Here is a 23,782-nt window from a genome sequence, read left to right on the forward strand (position 1 = left end):
ATCCCGGTCCCTCCCTCCTCCTTTCTCTCCGCCCGCCTTCCCGGGGCTGCCACAGTGGCGGGTCGGAGGCTCCCGGCCAGTCAGCTCGTTCCGGTCCCGAGCCCCTCCTCTCCCCCAAACAAACAGCCCTCCCCACGCCTCGGGAGCCCGGACCGCCCCCTTCCTCCCTCGGCCCGGCGTGTGGCGAGGGGCAGTGTGAAGGAGCGAGCGCGGGCCGGCGGGCGAGCTCCGTGAGTGCGAGAGGCGGGGCGCGCGGCGGGCCGGGCCGGGGTCGCGTGTGCGCGTGGGGGCGCGAGCGAGTGCCCGTCGCGACCCGCCGGCCGCCGCGAGCGAGCGAGCGAGTGAGCGAGCCGCCGGCGAGCGACGAGCGGCCACCGCCAGCCGCCGAGGGGCGCCGGGCCCGCGCGCGCGCACGCACGCACGCACGCGGGGGCGGGGGCAGGCGCGCGCCCGCCTGTCGCGACAGTCGGGGCCGAGGCCCAGGGGGAGGTGGCCTGTCGCGGGTCGCCCGGCTCCCGGAGGCGAGGGGGGCGCGGGCGGATGGCGGAAGGCGCCCAGCCGCAGCAGCCGCCTCAGCTCGGGCCCGGCGCCGCTGCCCGGGGGATGAAGCGGGAGTCGGAGCTGGAGCTGCCGGTGCCCGGAGGGGGAGGAGACGGAGCCGAGCCCGGCCTGAGCAAGCGGCCGCGCACCGAGGAGGCGGCGGCCGACGGCGGCGGCGGGATGCAGGTGACTGCGCGGGACGGCGCCCCGTTACGGCGGGGGTGCGGCGCGGGGGGCCGCGAGGGCGGCGGGGGCGCCGGGGTGGGCAGGGGGTGGGCCTCCGGGGGGTCTTGGCTTGGAGGTGGGAGGGGGCCGGTCGGGGCCTGTTTGGGAGGCGGGGCGGGCTCCTCGGGCTGGGAGGCGAAGGGTGCAGGAGGAGCCTGGTGTGTCCCAGAGGGTCTTGATTCCTGGGGGGTGGCGGCGGGGGGAGGGGGCGACGCGTGAATAGGTTTTGGGGGGAAATCGAACATGGTTGAGACGGATTCCATTTCTTCAGACCCTTCCTTAGTTCCCGGGGGTGGAGTGGAAGCCGGGAGATCCTGGGTCTGTTGCCCAGAGAGCCGCTGCACTGAGTGGGGGTGGGGGGCGACGGTGGGAAACCTCCCAAGAAGGAGTACCTTTTTGGCGTCTCCCGACCCACACGGGGATGGGGACGGGGAGCGGCATATAAAGAAGAGTGAAAAGGGAGAAAAGTCCTCGAGAGCCCAAAGGGGATGTGGCTTAGCTTGTGGGTTCAATCAGTTAGTTACACAAGGAGTGTGAGAAGTACGAGGAGTTTGGTGATGGTGTGGGGACCCCGTGGCGCTCGGTCTCATTAACTTTGTGGAGCACGCTGAGGAGTCTGGAGAGAGACACAGCACGTACCCCTCTTTACGTGGCGAGGGTACCGACCGGCTCTTAATGTCCTGGGGTATAAGTGTCCTGGGGTATAGGGCTTTTGGAAGACTGGATTCTGTGTTGCGGACTCCAAGATAAGCCGGTTGATTTGGGTAGAGAACGGAAAGGCAGTGATAATGTCAGTTGACTTTGTAGTTTGAGGAAGAGCTGAAACCTTCGTACCTTTCAGGATTTGGTCTCTGTTCAGAAAATACTTGCCGTGAAATGGTGGAGCTCACCTACCAGCAGTTGTTTAGAGATCTGCCTGATTCTCTTAGAATCATAGAATGTTACAGATAGAGGGGACCAGAGACATCATTTTTTTCCCCAGGGGTTCTTGGGTCTGGATAGACTTGGAAGATTCTTACGCAGAACAGTTTACTTGCGCTTTTTTGGTAGGAGGGGAGGCCACTACTTTTCCTCTTTGTTTTTTTCTGTCCCCCCCTCCCGACCCCCCCCCCCCCCCCAGGGGATTCAAGTCTCAAAATGCTTTGACCACCTCATTTTGTAGAGGAGGAGTCAAAAGTCCAGAGAAGACTAGTGACTTGGCTAAGGCCACCCAGTTAGCTGGGTAGCAAAACTAGAGCTCGAAGCCCAGTCTTCTAATTCCTATTCCTGTGCTCTCTCCATTACACCACTCTTGGAAATCCCTGCTAAAAGACTTCCTGTGCTCTGCTCCCCGCTTTTCAAGGCTCTGCCTGACTTCCTGTGTTAGAGACCGAGCTGTATTTAAGCCTGGCGTGGCTGCTGTGTGCTTCTTAGTCTCCTTTGCAGAAGCCACTCTGTTAACTTGTGTTGATTTGGCTAAAGGCACCCTCTTGATGTTTATTTGTGAATTCTTTTGTTTCCCTGCTTTTGTTCTCCATCAGAACTCTGTCAGGCAGAGGAATTGGGAGAAGTAAAAGCTCAGGGCCTTGGAAAAAGTAGCGAGGAGTAGGAAGAGACTTCAGCTGAGGTGGGGGTTGACGTTGGCTGACCCGAGAGAGATGACTGGATGTGGGTGCTGGTGAGCAGGGTCAGCTTGGTGGGTGCACGTATCTGTGTGTGTCTGTGTTCATTCATTGCTTCTGTCAGTCGCGGTCAGCAGTGAGACTCCCTCCCCTCCCTTTCCTCTCCTCTCCTCCTGGGGCTAATTATTTGCTGGTTGCCTTCAAATTGGCTAAGGATAGTAGTATTTGGAAATGGAGCAGTGTGCAGGGACTTTGGAGTGTGCAGAGGAAGGAGGGGATTAGGCCCTTTGGGTGCAAAATGGGCAACTTAGAACCATCCCACAGAGAATCTTTTTTTCACTCTGCGTGTTTGTGGATCTTTGTTTATTTTTCACATCATGCATTCTCATTGCTGTAGTTCTGACACACCGGGTCACACAGGTAGTCACATCTTCATTGATTTAGCCCCCTGCCTTCAACGAGCTGTATGCTTCTGGGAAAAGCCCTTCTTTGGGGACCTGTTTCCTTAGTTGTAAAATTTAGGGTTTGTACAGGATGATTTCTAAATTATCTTCTAAGAAACATATCAGGTTCCCTGACCTTAAGGTACTTGGTGCTTCCATCTGGGTGGAGAGACAAAATAGGTGAAAAATTAAGACAGAGAGAGAGAGAAAATGTGTGTGTGTGTGTGTGTGTGTGTGTGTGTGTGTGTGTGTGTGTGGTTTTGTGTGTGTGTAAGTCCCAGAGGAACAGGAGCAGAGATACCACAGGGTGGATGCATGATGTCACAAGTCATTGCATAATTTAGAGCCACAATACGCAGAGGATTTGTGCCACTGGGTCCAGAAGAAGGAGATGGTCATTCCTGCTGAAATGGTCAAGGAGGGCTTTATGGGAAGGTTGAAATCTGAGGCATAATCTGAGTAAAGGAGAAAAAAATGTTCATGAAAAGATAAAATTTAACCCTCGGTGACCTACAGCTCTGGTACTTTCCTATATCATTCTGATAATAATGGTAGGGTATTTAATATTCATTTAACTAATGTTTATTGAACAGCTGCTATGTGCCAGCCTCTGTTTTAGAGCCTAGGAGACATGGCAATAAAGAAAACAGACTCCGCTCTCATGAAACTAATAATCTGATGGAAAGAGACAGTAAAGAAATCAGCAACTGTTATTAGGGGGTGGTAAGTGCCAGGAAGAAACTTAAAGCAAGGAGAGGGCTAGCGAGTGAAGACGATGGTCAGGGAAGGCGTCTGATAGGCGATCCTAGGGTGAAGTGAAGTGAGAGGAATGGACCATTCAGGTATTTGAGGGAAAGGGGTTCAGGTAGAGGAACCGGGGGTGCAGAGGCATTGAGAAAGAGGTGCACTTGACGTGTGTGAGAACAAGAGGCCAGTGTAGCTGGAGCAAAAGGAGCAGGGGGAGACAGCCTTAGGAGATGATCGCGGCTGTGTAGAAATGCTTTGTAGGCCCTGTGTCATATGCACTTAAAAAAATCTAGAGTAGCCAGTCTTTTTAGCATACTAGTATATGGGTTAAAGCACATTTTTTTTTTGAAATTTATTTACTTTTAGTATTTATTTATTTTTGAGAGAGAGGGAGAGAGAGAGGCAAGGGCAGAGAGAGAGAGAGAGGCGGGGACAGGATCCAGAGCAGGCTCCACACTGACAGCAGAGAGCCCCCACGTAGGGCTTGAACTCACAAACCGTGCAGTCATGACCTGAGCTGAAGTCAGATGCTCAACCGACTGAGCCATCCAGGTGCCCCACATTTTTTTTTTTTTTTTAATCTTTACTTATTTTTGAGAGAGAGGCAGTGTGAGCAGGGGAGGAACAGAGAGAGAGGGAGATACAGAATCCGAAGCAGGCTCCAGGCTCTGAGCTGTCAGCACAGAGCCTGACGCGGGGCTTGAACTCACGAACTGCGAGATCATGACCTGAGCTGAAGTCGGCCGCTTAACCGACTGAGCCACCCAGGCGCCCCTTTTTTTCTTAAATCTTAACAAGTGGAGTTTTCTTGAGGTCATAGGTCCTTCTAGGAAGCCTTCCCTGATAACTGAGGTCACACCAGACTCTCGTCTTGCCTTCTGTTATTTTGGTGCTTAATTTTGCATCACCTTATGTTGTTCCTTGTCTTATTCTTGTTCTCCTAGTGAGACTGTGAGCTTCCAGAAGACAGGAACTATATTTTTTTGTTCTACCCTTTATAATATGTAACAGTTTTGGGTACATCGTAAGTGCTTAATGCCTGTGAAGTTAAAGTTTACTTTTTACAGATGATTAAGGGATGGAAAAGATCATGAAATTGAGAGTTCTTTTATGAAATTCCTCAATCTTCTGAGTGTCCAAGAATTAACCTTTTTTTTTTACAGAAAGAAATCGTTTACTGGGGTTAATGTCCCAAGACTGCTTTACTGAGAGGAACTACACCTCAGAGCTGTAGATTCCGAAGCTGAACCCTGTTGAGTTACTGCCAGTAAGCTTTTGGAGTAAATCATTTCCTTCCCAAAGTGGAGCATAGAGGACATGAGAGAGTCTGTGGTGCTTATGTTATATAATCCTTAGGCTAAGAAGGAACCATGGTGGGGAGAGGAAGGATGGTACTTTTCAAGGTCAGTTTCCAGAAGCTTAACGTGGACTGAAGAGGAGTGAGCACAGCTCTGGAAACAGTACAGAAGTAGAGAAGCTTGGGCGGGCGAGGAGGGAAGAGAACATTTCAACCTGAAAATTGAAATATGGTTTGAGAAATGTAGTTGGTTGTTAAAGAGGGTGATGGAAATACCGTACCCTCGCCTGGTGGAAAGTTAAAATGCGTTACATGTATAGGTACGGGAGGTTCATTTCACTGTAAGCCAAGTCTGCTATGTGTGAAACTTGGGCTTTATGAAACATGCTAGGGAAAGAATTCTTTCGGTCAGCTCTTGTGGTGAATATAAATGATTTGATGAACAAAGATTCAGTTTTTGTGCAACTTTATAGGAACTTAGCTGCTGTATAAAAAAGGCAAGGTGCACCCTAATTATTACTTACAACTTTTAGCAAAATTCTTTATAGCAGTGAAATGTTGGTATGTGATTATTATACGGCCAGCTAACTGCTTCTGACCATCAAGTCATAAATCCGGGTTAGTTAAGTGGGTTCAGCAGTTGTTCACGTTAGTGGTTGATTCTGGAAGTAGGAAAACTTTCTTGCTGGACTTAGGGCCAGGGTTCCCGCTAGCCTGTGATCGCTACGTGTATGCTGTATTTCTTGTAAGAGTTGATCTTCCCGTTTTCTTGTTCCTGGGTTTCTTTCCTCCTAGGTGGGTGTCTCTTTGGTCTCTTGTTTGGCTGTTTGGTGCTGATGCTGACCACGGTGCTACCATCGGAGTAGAGCTATAAAAATAATGTGCTTTCTTTCCAAGTAATTTCATGAACGATGTCTCACAAAAATTACCGAATTTTTCGTATCTATTTGTCTTAGTCTCCTCGAGCACTGTAACAAAATACCAGAGGCTGGATGGCTTGAACAGAAGTTTATTTCTCACAGTTCTGGAGGCTAGAAGTCCAAGATCAAGGTGCTGGCACCTTTTTGGTGTCTGCTGAGGGGCTCTCTTCCTGGCTTCTCGCTGTGCTCACATGGCCTTTTCTGCGTGTATGCTCCTGGAGAGAGAGAGAGAGAGAGACCTATCTCTGCCTTCTTACCAGGGTACTAATCCCATCATCGGAGTCCCGCCCTTATGACCTAAACTAAACCTAATCACTTCCCAAAGGCCCCACCTCCAAATACCACCACAACTGTGTGGGCTAGGGCTTTAACATACTAATTTTGGGGGTGGGGAACACAGACAATCAGCCCATAATACTACCAGAGCTGCAACCATTGATGGAGAAACTGAGGCACAGTCACTTTAAAAATTAGTGATTTTGGGGGCGCCTGGGTGGCTCAGTCGGTTGAGCATCTGACTTCAGCTCAGGTCATGATCTCGCGGTTCGTGAGATCAAGCCCCACGTCAGGCTCTGTGCCGACAGCTCGGAGCCTGGAGCCTCTTCAGATTCTGTCTTTCTCTCTCTCTCTGCCCCTCCCCGCTCACACTCTGTCTCTCAAAAATAAATAAACATTAATAAAAAAATTAAAAAAAATAAAAGTTAGTAATTTTTTTCAAGCCTCACAAGGAAGCCTGTGACTGTAACACTCGAAAGGTCTTTGAGAAGGAGAAAGATCTGAATTCAAAGTAGGACTGTTCTTTAGGGTGACTCACGGGATTAGCCTGAGTTGAATTTGTGTCCCACCTCCCTCCCATCTTCTAGCCACCTTGTCATTTTTTTCTCTCGCACACTGACATGTGAACACAACAGAAGCTAACTAGAGATTTAACTTTCATTTTGGTATAAAACAGACTGGTGCAGACAGGCCTCAAGATAACAGGATTGGGGAGAAAGACACTACACTACTTCGTGTAAACAAGAATGTTGCCAGCGCGGCTCCAATTTGACACCTCTCAGGCCGTCAGTTTGATGCCAGGCTTTCATAATTTGTAGAAACAGTAAAGGCAGTCATTTTGGTGAATGGCTTTGCTTGAATTTTTGTTGATATATGCATTTGTAGAGCATAGTAAACGCCTTTATTCTCGTGCCTATGTGCACTTCCCTCAAAGACCGGAGGGAAGAGCATTGGGGATGATGGGAAGGAAATGGCAGTAATTGGATGAACAAACAGATGGAGGAGGGACGGCGAGTGCATTTGGTGTTTTAGGTGGCCCCCGAGGAGTATTGAATTTCTTATTCTTCTCCCCTACAGCCCCAATACAAGCAGGCAGCTTACATGGCTAAGGTTTCATTATCTAATCCATCACAGATCAGCTTGAATAAACCCATTGGCTGGCGCTGATCTAGTTAGGAGGGCAGTGCAAAGCTGCTTGAGCCAGGATTGGGGCAAATCGGATCAGAACAGCCATGTGAATCTTGGACATATTTCTTTAATTTGGGTGGGTAAAGTAGTTTGGGAAATACTTGAGAGAGAGAGAGAGAGAGAGAGAGAGAGAGAGAGAGAGTGAGCGCGCGCGCACGAGTGAGCAATCAGCCATGAGTTTTTTTTCAGATATTGTAGGGACTCTGAGGGGCAAGTGTACGGACGATTTGATCTATTTCTCTGGAGTGTAGGCAGGTTGCTTTGATTTTTTGAGTCTGAACATTTTTGGGTCACTAATGCTCAGTAGTAATCTTTTGTAGCAGCATTTGGAGATTCCAGTTGCGATCACTTAATTATGACTACTCTGAGTGAACCCTTAATCCGAGACTGTACGATATGGGTCCTCGCTCAGTTTAAAAGGGGAGATACCGTGGCTATCGCTATTGTGATGACCAACCTTAATGTCTATAATTATGCTTGTTATCCATGTATACTTGAAGTATGGGGTAGTGAAAGAAACATGATTTAGAATTTCTCATTTTGGGTTTGACTCCTGGCTTTTCCACTTAGCAGATGAATGACCTTTGGCAAGATGTTTAGTGTCTGAGCTCCTGATTACACATCTGTGACCTGGGAAAATTAATACATACTGTAATGAGCGGCAGTAATGAGTAACTGAGATGATTTAGAGTGTCTATCATGGAGCCCAGCAGTAACTGTTTATTCCCTGCCTCCCTCATAGCCCGCTGCACGACACTCCCTGAGTTCCTGCTTAGTGCTTGATCAGCATGGAGTGGTTAATGCGTTTCCGATTGATTAAGTGTCAGAGTTGGGGACTACTAGAGATGAGCAGTGTGTTAAACTGAATTGCTTGTCATGTGGGTGGAGGACGTGAATGGGCCTGGTTGGTTACCACGGGCTCTCTGGTCAGAGGAGAAGGAGACATTTGCTTCTTTGCTAAGCACTAAAAGGGCTACTGAGGTATCACACTGCCTGCATTGAGCAGTGGACGTATCATGGAACCTGTGAGGTCCCGACTGGGAATGTGCGTGACAGATATGCTGGCCGTTTGGGTGGTGAAAATATCGTTTGTGTTTCCAGTGTTGTAAGGTTTGCTGGTCAGATATATGACCTCAAATAGATGGTGCTTTTTGTTCTTATTCTGGTTTGTGGAAATTGAGATGGAAAGCCTTTGTCTCTTGTGGTCTCTCTCTGGTCTCTTCAAGCCTGCCCTGCAGATTAGGAAGAGTCATCCACCTAAAAGAGCTGAACAACACTTGATGGTTTGTCTTTGTCTTCCGGATAGAGTCCGGTCTCTCATTTGGCCTCCTCCTGGCCTGACTTGTGCTGGTCTTTGTAAACTCGTCTCATTTTTACAGTCTACCTCTTGAGTCCTGTTAGGGGGCTTATAGTTTCCTGAGTGCCATGCGGGCTCCTTCGTTCTTCTGTGCTTTTGTTTCCGGTTTTCCCGGCTGAAATTCCTGCCTCAACATCTCTCTCTCATCTGTAAGGCTCAGTCTTCAAGAATCAGCTGGGCTATGGACTCCCCCTGGATGCTTTTTGTGTCTGCTCCCATCCCTCCCACATTCCTGCTGGTTTCTAAAACACTGTGTCCATAGCTGTGTGTGAGGATTTTTTTGCTTTACCATTTGTTTAAATGTCTGCTCCTGCACCCCTTCCCAGACTGTGAGACCAGGGGATCCTTTGGGATCCCTAGGATTTAGCGCTGGGCCTGGGCCCCAGTAGTCAAGAAACTGTGGTTCTTGGTGAATTGAACCTTGTCTCTCTGCTCCTCAGTGGGGCCTGCAGATGGCTTTAATTGTTTCTCCAGATTTTCCCTGGGGGGCCTGGCCCTCGGTCTGCTTTCCTGATCCTGTGAAGACTGGGTGTTGTGGGATTTGTGAATGGTACCTGATCTTTCCATTGATATCGGGGTTAAAGGTGAGAAAGGGGTCTTTGAAAACAGAAGCTGGGGTGGAATTTAACTGTTGAATGTGTTGGGTGGGCATGGCAACCAAATGTTTAGTTTCCTGTGCTCAGATATTAATTGAGTGCACGTGTGTATGTGTAAAAAGCGCCTTTGTGATGGTGTGGTGAACGAAAAGAGAGGAACCGCACAAGCAAGGGGCAGTTAGAGCTAACCTGTTCCAGTTCATTGGAGCAGTCTGTTGATCTGCCTTTTACAGTGCTGCCGAGAGATTCTGGAGTGTTGCAGTTCGCGGATATTACCACCATTTGGGACTAAGCCCATTTGATCAACTTTCCCTTCTCAACCAATGACTTTCATGAGCTGTTACAGCTTCTTTTGTGGATACGGGAAAAATACCAAGCTGAGACACCTCACAGAATATATGCTGTCTTTTCAGATCACGCACTGGATATGCTTGCAAACGAGGAAGCTTGATACAGTTCTTTTAAACCGCAGCCTTGGAAATAGATTCATAGATGTATTTTACAGGAATCCTCTCTCCTTGGCCTTTGTTCTCCCCACCTCCTTGCCTCTCGGCTAATGATTTGTGCTCCTATATAATCCTCGTCTGTTTTCCAGCCTCGAGACTTCCCTTACTAGTTTAGTTGGGGCCCCTTTAAAGGCGATTGGGTATATATACTTTGTAGTGCCTCTGGCTTCTGGATTCTGCTTCAATAAAGCAGATTCTAAGAAGGGAATGAGAGAGACAGAGCAGCCAGTAATATCACTTGCTTCTGACGTGTCCTGTACATACGTGGCATCTAGAAATTTTCAGCTGAGGATTCAAGGCACAGGACACATGGTAAATACCACTTCTGAAGCAGATGACAATTTTGAGTTGCCAAATGATAATGGTTGAGTAACTGCTTAAAAACCTATTTTCCCAAGGGTGGAAATGGCCTTTGAAGTTTGGGTTTCCACAAGGGTGTGTTCAACCATAATACTTGGGGGTTTTTTTGGGACCTGAGTCCTCAGATAATACCTTGGTATGTGGGATTTTTCCCATGTGAAGGCTGGCTCCTTGGTTTCTCCTTTGCTGAGGAAAAGAGATTTTGCACTGAGTATTGGATGTTTTATTCCAGGCATGTGGTTTCTGAGGAGGCATACTGTTTATTTTTCTTTTTTGGCTGAATCAATTTTCTTGAATCTTAATTTTTTTTTTTTTATTTAAAAAAATTTTTTTAAACATTTATTCTTGAGAGACAGAGAGAGAGAGACAGAGCGTGAGTGGAGGAGGGGCAGAGAGAGAAGGAGACACAGAGTCTGAAGCAGGCTCTAGGCTCTGAGCTGTCAGCACAGAGCCGGATGCAGGGCTCGAACCCACGAACTGTGAGATCATGACTGGAACTGTAGTCGCACACTTATCCAACTGAGCCACCCAGGCGCCCCAGATAAGTTTATGTATTTTTTTTTGAGAGAGAATGCATGCGTGGGAAGGGCAGAGAGAGAGAGAGAGAGAGAGAGAGAGAAAGAGAGAGAGAGAGAGAGAGGAGACAGAATCCCAAGCAGGCTCTGCATTGCTAGTGTGGAGCCCGTTGCTGGCCTCAAACTCCTGAGCCGTGAGATCATGACCCGAGCCGAAATCAAGAGTCGAACATTCAAGTGACCGAGCCACCCAGGCGCCCCTGTGGGATCATCATTGTAAATGTCACAGCAAAGCATGATTTATCATGAAGGATGGGCAGGGGGACTCTCGCAGTGATGGGGCTTTGTGTGGGCAGGGCAGACACGGTACCGGTCCAATTAGAGGAACCGCAGACCTGGTCTGGGGGCAGTGTGGGGGCTGGAATATGGGCTGTGGCTCCTGCTTCGGTTGGAACACTTTTGGAACAGAGACTCATGGGAAGTTCTTCCATTTGCTTTAGTTTGAGCAGCTTTTTCCTCTGCACATTGGCAGCTGTTTGGAGGAGGGGGCGTTAATTGCTGTCCTCCAGAATGATTTCCAAAACAGACCTATATAGATTTCATGTAGGGATTTATTTCAGGGGTAGGTGGTTTGTCCTGAGTCAGGAGGACTTTGGTTCCATTTTCCTGGAAGTTGGTGGGCTTCCATGAGCCTGCTCTATTTATCTTGGACTGTTAGGCGAGTAGAAAAGCAGCTGCATAGTTAGCCCTTGTGTGGAGCTTAGTTTCATAGGTCATTCTCTCTTGGGGATTTTTATACGGTCACATTTACAGCCTGAAGTTTTCTTTTCCTTTTCTTCCCTTCTGCAGCTCAGTGCTCTGCAGAAATTCTGAGGAGGGTGGATAATAATTTTGGGTAAAAAGCAAGAATTGTTTAGCTTCCTCCCTTCTTTTTGTTTCTTTACTAGCCCCCCCTCCTGCCGCCCATCCTTTGCAAAAGAGTCTGCAAATGAGGTCGCTTATGCCTTAATCGGACTGTCTTGTCCCCTAACACTCTGAATATGTGGCTTTGACAGCTTTCACCTGCTATTTGGTTTCCAGGGGATGGGATAGTAGGATTGTGTGATTTCAAAGCAAAAACTGGCAAAATTGGAAGATGTTTTGTGGTGGCTCCCAGCATCCACAAAGCGTAACTCATTGGTTTGCACCTCATACAAACTTGCAGGAGTACCGTCACCGTCAGTAGCTGGCACAATGGGTTTGAGGACTTTGTTGGAACTTCAGGAAGTCTCCACAATGGCTGCCTCTCACAGTGGGAGCTTTGGCACGGCTTACCGGGAGTTGGTAGTGCTTGTTTTGAAAGTAGGAGTCTGGTCCTATCCCGCTGGATGTCTCTGAGAAGGGCAGGGGCAGATTTGTTTGAAAAAGGGAGAGTGGGGCTCTGTAGCTGTCAGTTATGTGGTCCATTTTATAGATGTCTGTGTTTGCTCCACTGACACACGAATTTTACTGCATGTTTTGTATGTTGTATTCATACTTGAAGCCATAGTCTGACTTGTGACTTTCAATAAGCTGATTTGACTAATTTTGGTATTAAAAAATTTTTTTTTAATGTTTATTTTTGAGAGGGGGGGGAGGGGCAGAGAGAGAGAGGGAGACATAGAATCTGAAGCAGGCTCCAGGCTCTGAGCTGTCAGCCCAGAGCCGGACGACGATGACAGGGGCCTTGAACCCATAAACAGTGAGATCATGACCTGAACCAAAGTTGGACGTTTAACCGACTGAGCCACCCAGGTGTCCCCGATTTGGCTAATTTTGATATCATCTTGGACTTTAAAGTGAAGGTGGTCATATTTAAAAGTTCCATGTGGGGGCTTAGAAGTTAATATTTCTGTTGGCTCTTCCCTCCCCATCCCCAGCTGCTGCTGCTTTTATGCATCATAGACACTTTTTTTTTTTTTGTTTTTGTTTTTGTTTTGTTCCTCTGCTTGGTGTTATAGGCCTCTCGCCTCTTGTTGTGATTCCAAATAGATCTTTTTGCTGCAACATTGTGGCTTTGATCTGGCTGTTTTACCCTGTTGTAGATCAATTGGTTAACTTTGGCATTTTGCATACATACAACAGAAATCTTTTAGAAAGGTGCTTTTCACTGACCATAAGTGATTTTTGTCAGCTGTGTAAAAATGCTGTGATTAACAGATACACGTGTATCTGTGTGCTTGTGTGCTTTTCCTTTATGCTTACTTTGCATTTCTGTTTCTCTCTCTAGGAGTGGTTGGGACTGAGTGCTATCCTGTAGGCTTTGCTTTTTAATCCTGGCAAGCCCGTCTCAGGAAACCTTTGCATTTGATTTTCTTGGGCTGTGTGGGGATCATTTACCCCTATTGGATTTTAGCTTCACTGTGGATTCTTTTTTGCAGTGTTACTTTTAGGCAAATAGTAAATACTTGTTTGGTTTCACAGTATCCCAGAGTTTGAAGAAACCCACAACATTTGTCACACATACTTTGTTTAAAAAAAAAAAAATCAATTCTGATACAAGAAAAAATACCTCACTGGTCCAGCATCCTGTTTAGGCAAGGAAATTGTCGAATTCAGAGTATTCCAAGCTGTTTTCCATTGATTGCTCTTTGAGACATGGTAAGAGGTATCATTCTTCTGAGAACAGAAAAATCAAATAACTTTGGACTAGCGTTAAGCAAAATTTGAACTATTGCATTTTACATTTCACAAGCAGATGTAACTCTCAATTTATAAAAATGCACTTAATGAAGTGTCTCTTTCTCCTCTGGGTTCCCCAGGTACTCCGTACCCCTTCGCTAAACCTCTAATCCCCGATGTTCATCCCTTGCATTATTCGTCTCCTTTCTTCCCCCCAGATGTTAGCAAACTCTACACGCTTTTACATGCTACTGTTTTCAATGACTATATCAGCAGTTAATTTTTTTTAAAGATTTTTTTATTTTTAAGTAATCTCTACACCCAGTGTGGCTTGAACTCACAGCCCCGAGAGCAAGAGTTGCACGCTCTACCAACTGAGTATGGCTCTACCAGCCAGGTGCTCTAAGGTTACATTTTTTTTTTTTTTCTTTTAAAAATTTCATTATTTTGAGAGAGAGACCAAGAGAGAACGCATATGTGAGCAGGGGGGAGGAAGAGAGGGAAGGAGAGAGAGCATCCCAGCTCTGGGCTCTATCTCGTGAACTGCAAGATCATGACCTGAGCCGAAATCAAGATTTGGATGCTTAACCGATTGAGCTAGCCAGGCACCCCTATTTTTTGTTTGTTTGTTTAATGTAAACGAGGTCTACTAATGTTTTCGTGAATGGGTTCTGTGTGTGTGTGTGTGTGTGTGTGTGTGTGTGAGTGTGAGTGTGAGTGATGCTTTGAAAAGTTTTTCCCACCCCCAAGATTATTAAAAGTAGAGTGGGCTTGCAGACCGACAGAGCTGAGTTGGAGCCCTAGCTTTTCCATATCACAGCTGTATGATCTTGGCTAAATGACTTAACCTTTTCTTCCCGTGTGAAATATACTATAGGATTAGTGTAAGAATGAAAAGAGGTGATGTACATCATATGCTTTTTAGTTCAGGGCCGGACACATAATAGGTATTATATAATAGCCATTTTTATTATAATTACCAAGCCCTATTTTCTTGTACTCCAGTTGTGTTTTGACTTTCTTAAAAATCTTTAAAAAAATGTTTATTCGTTTTTGAGGGAGAAAGAGACCATGCACACCAGCGGGGGTGGGGCAGAGTGAGAGGAAGACAGAGGATCTGAAGCGGGCTCTGTGCTGATGGCAGAGAGCACAGCGCGGGGCTCGAACTCATGGACCGTGAGACCATGACCGGAGCCGAAGCTGGATGCTTAACCAACTGACCCACCCCGGTGCCCCTGTCTTTTGACTTCTTTAAAGGTCTCTTAATCTTTGTATCCTCGGCTTCTGCGTAAGTGTCTGAGAGATACTATAATAAGAACCTGGTAAATGTTTGTTGAAAAAATCAGCCGTTATGTGACTTGTTTGTAAAAATCTCTGTAATAATTTTGTTGCTACAAAATTATTGCCACAACAACCCCACAAGATAGGTGGTTCTTTTTCCTATTTTTCAGACGGTAAAAATACACTTCTGTAAGCCTCATGACTGGGAAGCAACAAAACTGGTGCTTCTACCCGATCTTGTGGCTCTTTATTCAGTGCCTTTTCCTTTGGGTCTCGTGCCCCTCAGGCCAAAGGGTATGACTGAGAAGGAATGGAGTGAATAGCGAACGTGAACTTCACGTGACGTGTATTTACTATTGAAAACGTTTTGTCAGGGCACCTGGCTGGCGCAGTCATTTACGCTCAGGTCACGATCTCACGCTTCGTGAATTCAGACCCGGAGACGGGCTCTCTGCTGTCCGCACAGGGCCGGCTTCAGATCCTCGGTGCCCCCCTCTCGCTGCCTCTTCCCCCTCGCATGTACTTGCTTGCTTGCTTGTTCTTTCTCTCTCAAAAGTAAACATTAAAAAAAATTTTTTGCCCATTACCTAACAGTTGATTCATGTAGAAGTCAACAGCGATCCCCGGTTTCTTTCTGCAATAATTTGGATCTAGCCAGTGTTTTGAATTGGGATTTTGCTAAAATTTAGTGTGTACTTTATACGCCAAGCATTGTATTACAGACTTTATGTGTTTATCTCACTTTCCTGTAGTTCATATTTGGAGGGGTTAAATGAGATTATTCGTTGCCGTATGTATGGTAGTTTGTTATTGTTGTTATTATTATTTTTTTGCCTCAAAGTTTCCCATCTCTAATTTTATTATTGATCTGATAGATCAGGAGTAGATAAATCAATGGATTGGTAATGGTGGGTAGTATGAAATGATGAGAGCTGAAGTCATCTAGAAGTTATCTGGCCAGCTCCCTGCTTAAATCAAGTAAGGGAGGTGATGTACTCGTTTTCAGGGACAAGTTATTTCTGTCTCCGAGAGCAGCTAGGAGGACAAGCAATAAACTCAAACTTTTGGCTTTAGGTCTAAGTAGAATCTTTCATTTCTTAGTCTTTTTTACTATTCTGGTATTTTCTCTGAGAGTTTCTTATATGGGGTTCCCCCGTCCCCCTGCTTTTCATTGATTTTTTAAAGCATGTGACATATTCACATGGTGAATGGTTCAAAATACGCAAAAGAGTAAAAAGTCTCTGCCTTCTCCCAACTTTCTAGTTTTCTCCTTGGAGGTAACCAGGATGGTTAGTTGTCTGGATATCCTTCCAGAGATTGTAGTTACATAATATTTTCTCTACCTTCTTCTAAAAAAAAAGCTCAGATGGTGATATTAATATGCCTACTATCTGTACATACTACATGTATTTTGCTTTTTTTCCTCTCTCTATTAGGAAATCATAGCAGTGTGTAGATATTTTTTGTTAGATTTCTGCAGTTAGGATTATTCTCTTGTGGGCTGCTGAGATAACTAAACCTAAATGTCTCTGGTAAGGATGACTCTGATTAGTACAGGATCTCATAAAATGTGAGTCTGTTCCATGGAGTCACAGGGTCAGAGACCTACTCTTTTTTTTTTTTTTTTTTTTTTTTTAATGTTTCATGTGTTTGTTTTCGGAGGCCTGATCTGCATCTGTGTTCTTTCACTTGAATACCCTACAAGTCCCTGGCCGATGATAGCATTTTAAAGATGTTTGAGTAAAAGGTAGGCCTCCTCAGCTCTCCACCTGCTCCAGTCAGCTGCTCCTGATCCCGTCTTTTTACACTCTAGAGGCCCTTTTTGGGTCAGATACCCCATTTGTCATTGAGTTAGTAATGATACTCAGGATCTGCCTTGAGTCATTGCACACAGAATCTAACTGCAGTGTGATTTTATTCAGTGTGACATCTTATGTACCAGGCATATCCAAAATGTCCAGTTTATCCTGATTGAATGTCATTGCTGTCAGGAGGCTGGTCAGTGAGCCAAGTTTGGTATGGAATTGGGAGAAAGGGAGGTTTGGTTCCTGGTAGGTGTTTGTGTCTCAGCAGTCACAATGGCCATTAGTTTCACTCAGCCCCTGTGTTTGTGGAAAGCCTGGGATTGAGTGAATGCTCTTCATCCTTAGGAGATGGCCACTCTGCCACTGAGACTTGATGGGAAGTAAATAGATATGGCTCAACAAACAGAGTATTTTTCTTTTGTTTACCAGACAGTGGATTCTGATTCAGACATAGCATCAAGGATTTCACGCTTAGGCTTGACTCTAGCTCAGTTGACCTTTAGAGACTTCTGCATTTAAGGCTAGGAAACTGTGCTTTTTTTCAGAGTTAGCTTCTGCGATGGACCTTTGTCTCCACAAGGGTGTTATTACAGAGGAGGTGGCGTTCTAGCTGTTGGGCGAACGAGGCCAGTGGAGACGTGTCTTGCACTCTAGGTGAATGCTGACGTCCAGTACATGGTGATGCTGCTCTCACCGCACAACCTTTATGGTCCCAGGGCTTTGCAGCGAGTGAGTTAGGCCCACTCGGTCTCTGGCCCCACGCAGTGAATGGAAGCAGGCAGGGCACCAGATGCTGTGTTGTTGCCCCTCTCGCTTCTTCCTTCACACCTGGTATAAGGTTTCCAGGCATTTGTGCAACCTGATAGCAGAAAGCGCCTGTCTTAGCAGTTGAGAGATGGGTTGGCAGGTGGCTCAAGTTACTCCACGTTCCTGATAAGAGCCACTGATCCATGCTGGTGGCTGCTGAGGGTGGGGGCCCGGGTAGGAGCTGTACTGCCGGTGCCCTGCCCAGCAGGAACGGTGGTGGGTTCCGTCTGGCGTGTCAGGACTCCCGTGAATGTGCCCAAAGCAGTTCGAGAGGTCTGGCCGGCATCTCTAGGGAAGCGGCAAACTATTGGAGAAGCAGATCTTGCCTTAGAGGACATGGGTCTTAGGGAATGGTGGCACACAGGGGCAGAAGAGGTACCAACCTTGAAAATATGAAATACAAGCCCAAGGAATAGAAATCACATTTTATTATTGGATCTCTTAAGTCGAAACCCAGCGAAAGACTTTATTGAGTGAGGTGGTGCCAGGCACAGTGATGGCTAAGACGTGACTTTGCAGTGGGGAAGAGGATGTGTACACAGATGCTTTTCACACCACGTGATCATTGCTCTGACAGAGGTATACGTGGAGTATGTGTCAAAGCCTAGTACTTGGTGGCACGTACTCCGTGTGCAACTCCATCAGAGCAGTTGTTATACCGTATTAAAATATCGGGTTAAAAGGAGCCATTCCGGTATCAGACTGCTTAGGTTCCGACTGTCTCTATGCCTGCTTACCTGTGTGTCCCTTGAGCAAGTTACGTACCTCCTCAGTGCTTCAGTCGTTCGTCTGTGAAATAGGAAAACTAGTTTGTACCTGGCGACGTGTGTGAATATCGAGGTGATAAAGGAAAACGTGTTTGGAGGGGCGCCTGGTCCATGGTAACCACTGTACGTGTTACCCGTTGTTACGGTGGTTGACGTAGCACCAGGCAGGGGCACCAGAGACCATGGCAGACACACGCTGACCCGTGGCAGTGCGGAGTCCGGTATTTATTGTGTTCCCTGAAAGATTGTTAGCATTAACTATGCCAGGTGCTGTACGGAAGAAAATGAGTGAAACGTTAACCATCTGTGTCGCTGTGTACGATACATGATGTTAGTCAAGGTTTTGGAAAGGTGTGTAAAAAAATATATATACTAACGCGAGAAGCTTCAGTGTCCCATGGCAGTTTCAGAGAGAGAATCTTCCTGGTCGTTTGGGAGTTGCATTGGAGGCCCTTCTGCTTTCTTGACACTTTGAAGATAGGCTGTCTATCTTTAAGGTGGGACAGTACTTTATTTCGGACAAGTATTTCTTGCTTTTTAAAAACCTCTAGGAGAAACCATTTTAGATCAGAATCCATCCATCTATCCATCCGTTCCTATCCCGCTTCCCCTTACAAAGGGGAAACATTACTAATGTTTAAACCCCTTCCTCATTCTTTTTTTTTTTTTTTTTAATTTTTTTTTTCAACGTTTTTTATTTATTTTTGGGACAGAGAGAAACAGAGCATGAACGGGGGAGGGGCAGAGAGAGAGGGAGACACAGAATCGGAAACAGGCTCCAGGCTCCGAGCCGTCAGCCCAGAGCCCGACGCGGGGCTCGAACTCACGGACCGCGAGATCGTGACCTGGCTGAAGTCGGACGCTTAACCGACTGCGCCACCCAGGCACCCCCCTCATTCTTTATATTAAAAGTAAACCTCTCATTGTGCAAAAGCCCCTACTTTTTTTTTTTTTTTAAAGTAATCTCTGTGTCCAACATGGGGCTCGAACTCACCACCCTGAGATCAAGAAGACTTGCACGCTCAACTGACTGAGCCAGCCAGGCGCCCCCAGAGCCCCTGCTCTTTTGCTTGGTCATTCATTCACCTCACAACATGTGAGTGCTTACAACATGCTAGACCCTGGGGGGTACAGAGTTAATCAAAGGGAAGGTATTATGGAATCTGTGAAGTTTATTGTGGGAGGTGTCTGGAACAGCTGTCCGTTGGAATAAAAGTTTGGTACACGATGTATCGCTAAGGGTGTGGGTAGAGAAATGGGTCCTCATGGTGCTGGTGCGGTGAAAAGCCGCATACCCTCCATGAAAAGCTGTCTAGCAATATCTACTGAACTGTAAAACGCACATATTCTTTGACTCAGCAGCTCCATTTCTAGGAATTCATCCGGTAGATATTTCTGCATCTGTGTGCAGGGAAATACATTACAACATCACTTGAACTGGCAAATGGTTGAACAAGGCAGAACACTCTTCGACAGGAAATCTGTGAACTAAAATAAGGTACATTCACGGGATGGAATATCACGCGGCCGTTACAAAGGGTCAGACAGCTCCATATGAACAAACAGAGAGGACTCTGAAATACATCAGGTGTGAAAATTCACGGTGCAGAAAAGTGGACAGTTTGCTGCCTGTGTGTCACAGAGAAAAGCATCTATGCAGGTGCACACAGACTCTTTGCCAGGAAACACAAGATTGCGGTAACGGGTTGCCTCTGGGGAGTGTTCCCGAGTGACAGAGAAGTAGGGGTGTAGGCGGAAGGCTTTTCGTCGTAGCCTTTGAGTTTTGTGTCATGTGCTTGTATTGTTTAAAAAAATCAAAGTAATATTATTAACATGACGTAGGGATAAGTACGGGAGCCATCTTACTCATCATAATGCTTGAATTTGTCAATTTTCATAGGAAAATGAATGAAGTCATGTGTTAGAGCAAATGTGCCGGTTCTGCTCACCACCAAGAAGAAAATGGTACTGGGGTGGCACGTGGCCATTTAAATTCTGTCACATTGTTCACTGGTACACAGGGTGTCGCCAGTGCTTATATTTATTATTTACTATGTTTTATTATATCTATTATTAACTGTGTCTTACTCCATAAGGCTAAAGCCTCTGATTATAACGAAAATTCTGATACGAAGGGGAGGATAAGTGTAGAGATGATTACAACCGGAAGTAACGTTAGAAATGACATACTGACCGTGTGTACGAGATGAATTGTGCAACGACGCAGACGATTATAACGGGTCGAGAGCAAATCATAAAGTGAGTTGAGAAGAAATGAGACGAGTTGGGACCATTACCGTAAGCCAGTTTGCTTAAATATTTCCTCACTAGATGCACATCTATGGGTTACTTGGATTTTTTCATGCTGGGATTTTATGAACTAGCGGACTTAGCAACAGCCTTTCCTCCCAGACCTAACCTGATGGTAATAGAGGAGCTTCTGTGCCCTGATAGGAATGAGTGCAGTGTTTCTATGGGAGCATAATAGAGGGATTCTTATCCGGTTGGGTGGCATGGGCCCAGGGAGACATTCTGCAGGAGCTGTTGCTGAGAATTGAGTGAGTGAGCGAGGGCTAGGCAGGGAAGGGAGAAGGGAGGGCAGGCCCGTCCAGGCAGACGTAGCAGTAGGTGCGAGGGCAAGGGACGATAGGAGCTGGGGGGGGGTGGGTATGGGGGGGTCGGAGGTATCAGTGGGGTCGGAAGAGAGGGCGCGCGGACATGAATTTCCCCGTGTCTTCGGTAGGTAGTTCGTCCACAGACTGCAGTCCCCTTGCAGTCTGTACCATTGTTCTTGACGTTGGCATAATGGTGATGGTGATTGGATTATCCTGCCACTCAAGGAACATGGCCCCCTAGCAGGGGGAGTAGTGACAAGTCTCTGTTCATCAAAGAAGAGTAAGAGAGAACAAAGAAAACCTGTATTTGCTTTTGCTGTATGTATGTAGTTGAGCTGTCTTCTAGCAGAATTCCTTATTTGTTTTCAGCTGTCTTTATCCTTGAAGAGGCTTTCTCTCTACTTGGAATCACAGTTTGAGTGCTGCATGGAAAACAACTTGAACCTGATGTTCCCTTACATTATATTTAAATTTGTGTGAAGCACTTTCGACCTCGCAGGCATGCATTTTGCTCTTGCTTGGAATGCTGTAACAACAATGTTTTGTCCATCAGAAGCGTTCCAAAAATTTTATGAATGTTAACGTGCTTAATCTCCCAGTATTCCAGGGTAGGTGGCAGGTAGGCAAGTGATTTTTTTTCTTTTTTTTTTACGTACCTTGTGTGTTAGCACATTTCGGTTGTTAATGCCTCTTAAGGAGAAAGTTTCTCCTTTGAAGCTGAAATATCCTATGCTTTGAATTCACTCAAAAGAAAAATTACTCCAGAAAGCTTGAACCAAACCTGGTTAGATGCTTCTGAGTTATGCGAGAGGGATTGAAATAAACTTTTTTAGCTAAAAATAATGTTGCTCCCAAGTTACCAAAAATGGCTGACTGAAATGCTTTTAAGATCCTGTGTAAGCCACCATAAGCTGAAGGTCAAGAAGAAAGTTTAGAACATGTCTTGAGAAACGATTGGCTGTATTTTGCCAAAGCTTTTGCCAAGCTTCTTATTCCATAATTATCTCATGGGACAAAAGCTGGTGGAAAGTGTTATGCCTTAGATTCGGTAGGGTTCTAGAGATTCTTTAAGTATGCCGCCTGTTTCTTCTGACGGTAACCTTGTACCTGTGGAAGGCATCAGGGTAGGTGAAAACCGGACATTGAATTCTAAAGATATTGTACAGCTGCTATGCTGATTAATTATTTAAAGCCCTTGTCTCCTGTCACAGAGCAGTTTTGCTCTCGGACAACATTGGCCATCTTTCACAGAGAGCCAGGTGTTGGGTCATTAGCGTGTGGAATCGCCACCAGCATTAGCCTTGTTTAATTCTAAAACCTCACTGTGCTTTAATGATTACCCAGAGGACCCCTCTGCGGCAGCGGTATGTGCCGTTGGTGGGGACAGCTTGAGGAACTGGAGAGGCATGTTGACTTTCCTCCTTGACGTTGCTTAGAATTGTAGAATATTGGGGCGCCTGGGTGGCTCATCCGGTTAAATGACCGACTCTTGATTTCGGCTCAGGTCATGATCTCATGGTCGTGAGATTGAGCCCCAGGTTGGGCCCTGTGCTGAGCGTGGAGCCTGCTTAAGATTCTCTCCCTCTCTCTCTGCCCCTCCCCTGCGTGCATGCTCTCTCTCAAAAAAAAAAAAAAAAAAAAATTGTAGAATAAAATGTTGAATTAGAATGAAATTTAGAGGTTTTTTTTTTTTTTCATAAAAATTACTTTTTTTTGGTAGAGCCAATATAAAGTCATGGCTTTTTCCTTCCTAAATATCACACCTATTTATTGAGCACTAGATGTGTATGAGAAGGCTAGGTAACTAAGCTCGTGTCCAAAGACCTCCTTCCTTCCGTTGGGGAAGAATGGTAGCCTGCAGGCAGCGTGTTGTTTACACTTTGAGGAGAGTAGAGAAATTTTAGAAGTAGCTGTTCCCATGTAGTAAGAACTCATCAAAAATTAGAATAAAAGGATCAGATGGCTCAGTTAAGTGCCAGCTTGGATTGAGGTGGTCCTACGGCTTCTTAACTTTATTAAACCACGCCCCAAAGCCCACAAGGGTAGCCAAGTGCGCATTACCCTGGGTGGGGCCCAGGGAAGTTGGAACAAACAGGTTCTAGTGCAGTAAAGGGTCGGAGAAGACCAAGGACAAAGGACGGGCTTGTGATATAAATTTGAGATCCTGCTGTTAGAAGAGATTGGGTAGTGAGGATTCCTAAGGAATAGTTATCAGATGGATGATTTGGGTGGAGAAAAGCCCGCCGGAAATAAATAGGTCGAAGTTGGAAGCTTGGGGAGGGTCGTCAGCTTGACTACTGACATCATTGAGGACTAAACCGGTGGACTCATTGGGCAGATTGAGAGAAAGTCATGGCAGTGGAGAAAGTGGAGAGAATGATCTATAAGGATTAACTTGGCTGTTCTTAACCGGGGGAGGTTTTGCCCATCACGCAACATTTGGTGACGTCTGGAGACGTTTTTGATTTTTGTAGCTGTGGAGGTGCTGCTGGCTCTGGTGGGTAGAGGCCGGAGGGTGCTGCTTCAACACCCTAAAACAGCCCCCTCACGAAGAATGATCCAATCCAAGATGTCAGTACAGTGATTCAGTCTGAGGTTGAGATGCCCTGGATTGTTTCTCCTCCCTTCCATTCTGCTCTGTAGAATTCTGCACATCTGTTCGTTCTTTTGCTCGGTGATCATTTATGGAGCTCCACCAATGTGCCAGGCACCGTGCTAGATAGGCATTAGGAACATCAAGATTGGTTAGACATCACCTCCTTTTTAAAGTTTATTTCAAATTATAAATTAATACGCGGATATATTCTTATAAGTAAAAAACAAAATCAGGAACAAACACGTAAAGCCAGTGGTGACTTTGACTACCACCTTCAGTCTCTGTTCCTTCTCCAGAGGTACCCAGAGCTGTTCGTTTGGCGTGTGTAGCTGATTATTAGGTCACTTCCCCTGCATCCATTTTCTTTCCTTGTCTTATATGCTACGCCAAGAGGTTTACTTTCGAACATTTGTACCAGGCTGCACCTTTCTTAAAATGGGGACCAGGTGTTAGGTTTCTCTTTTTGACTTCTCATTATAATATACGTGGTATGTAAAAAAATATATAAATATAAATATAAATGTAAATGTAGATGTAAATATATATATGTGGTATACAATAAATGTTTGATGAGTAAAGAATGAAATGAATTGATAGAAAAGCAGCAGTGGGGAGAGCAAAGAGAATGCCAAGTCCTAGTAATGGCCTTTTATAGGCTTGGGAAGGCTGTGGGGTATGTTTATGGGGAAAATGAACTTAT

The 23,782-nt window shown here is 46.1% G+C and overlaps 1 protein-coding gene across 18 annotated transcripts in view; it reads left to right on the forward strand.

Annotated features, from left to right (window-relative positions):
• The first annotated feature begins 236 nt into the window (after window positions 1-236).
• RBFOX2 (RNA binding fox-1 homolog 2) overlaps window positions 237-23,782 on the forward strand; it is a 287,236-nt gene continuing 263,690 nt past the window's right edge. For 11 of the 18 annotated variants that reach the window (XR_009265356.1, XM_058741415.1, XM_058741419.1 and 8 more), the window contains exon 1: window positions 237-726. Coding sequence is in view for 17 of the 18 variants with exons in the window: in XM_058741415.1 (XP_058597398.1) it covers window positions 541-726 (186 nt within the window). In the remaining variant the exon portion in view is untranslated. The remainder of the gene's footprint in view (window positions 727-23,782) is intronic. The other 7 variants (XM_058741420.1, XM_058741426.1, XM_058741417.1 and 4 more) reach the window with 2 other exon arrangements.

Source organism: Neofelis nebulosa, chromosome 8 (genome assembly GCF_028018385.1).
Source record: "Neofelis nebulosa isolate mNeoNeb1 chromosome 8, mNeoNeb1.pri, whole genome shotgun sequence".
NCBI lineage: Eukaryota > Metazoa > Chordata > Mammalia > Carnivora > Felidae > Neofelis > Neofelis nebulosa.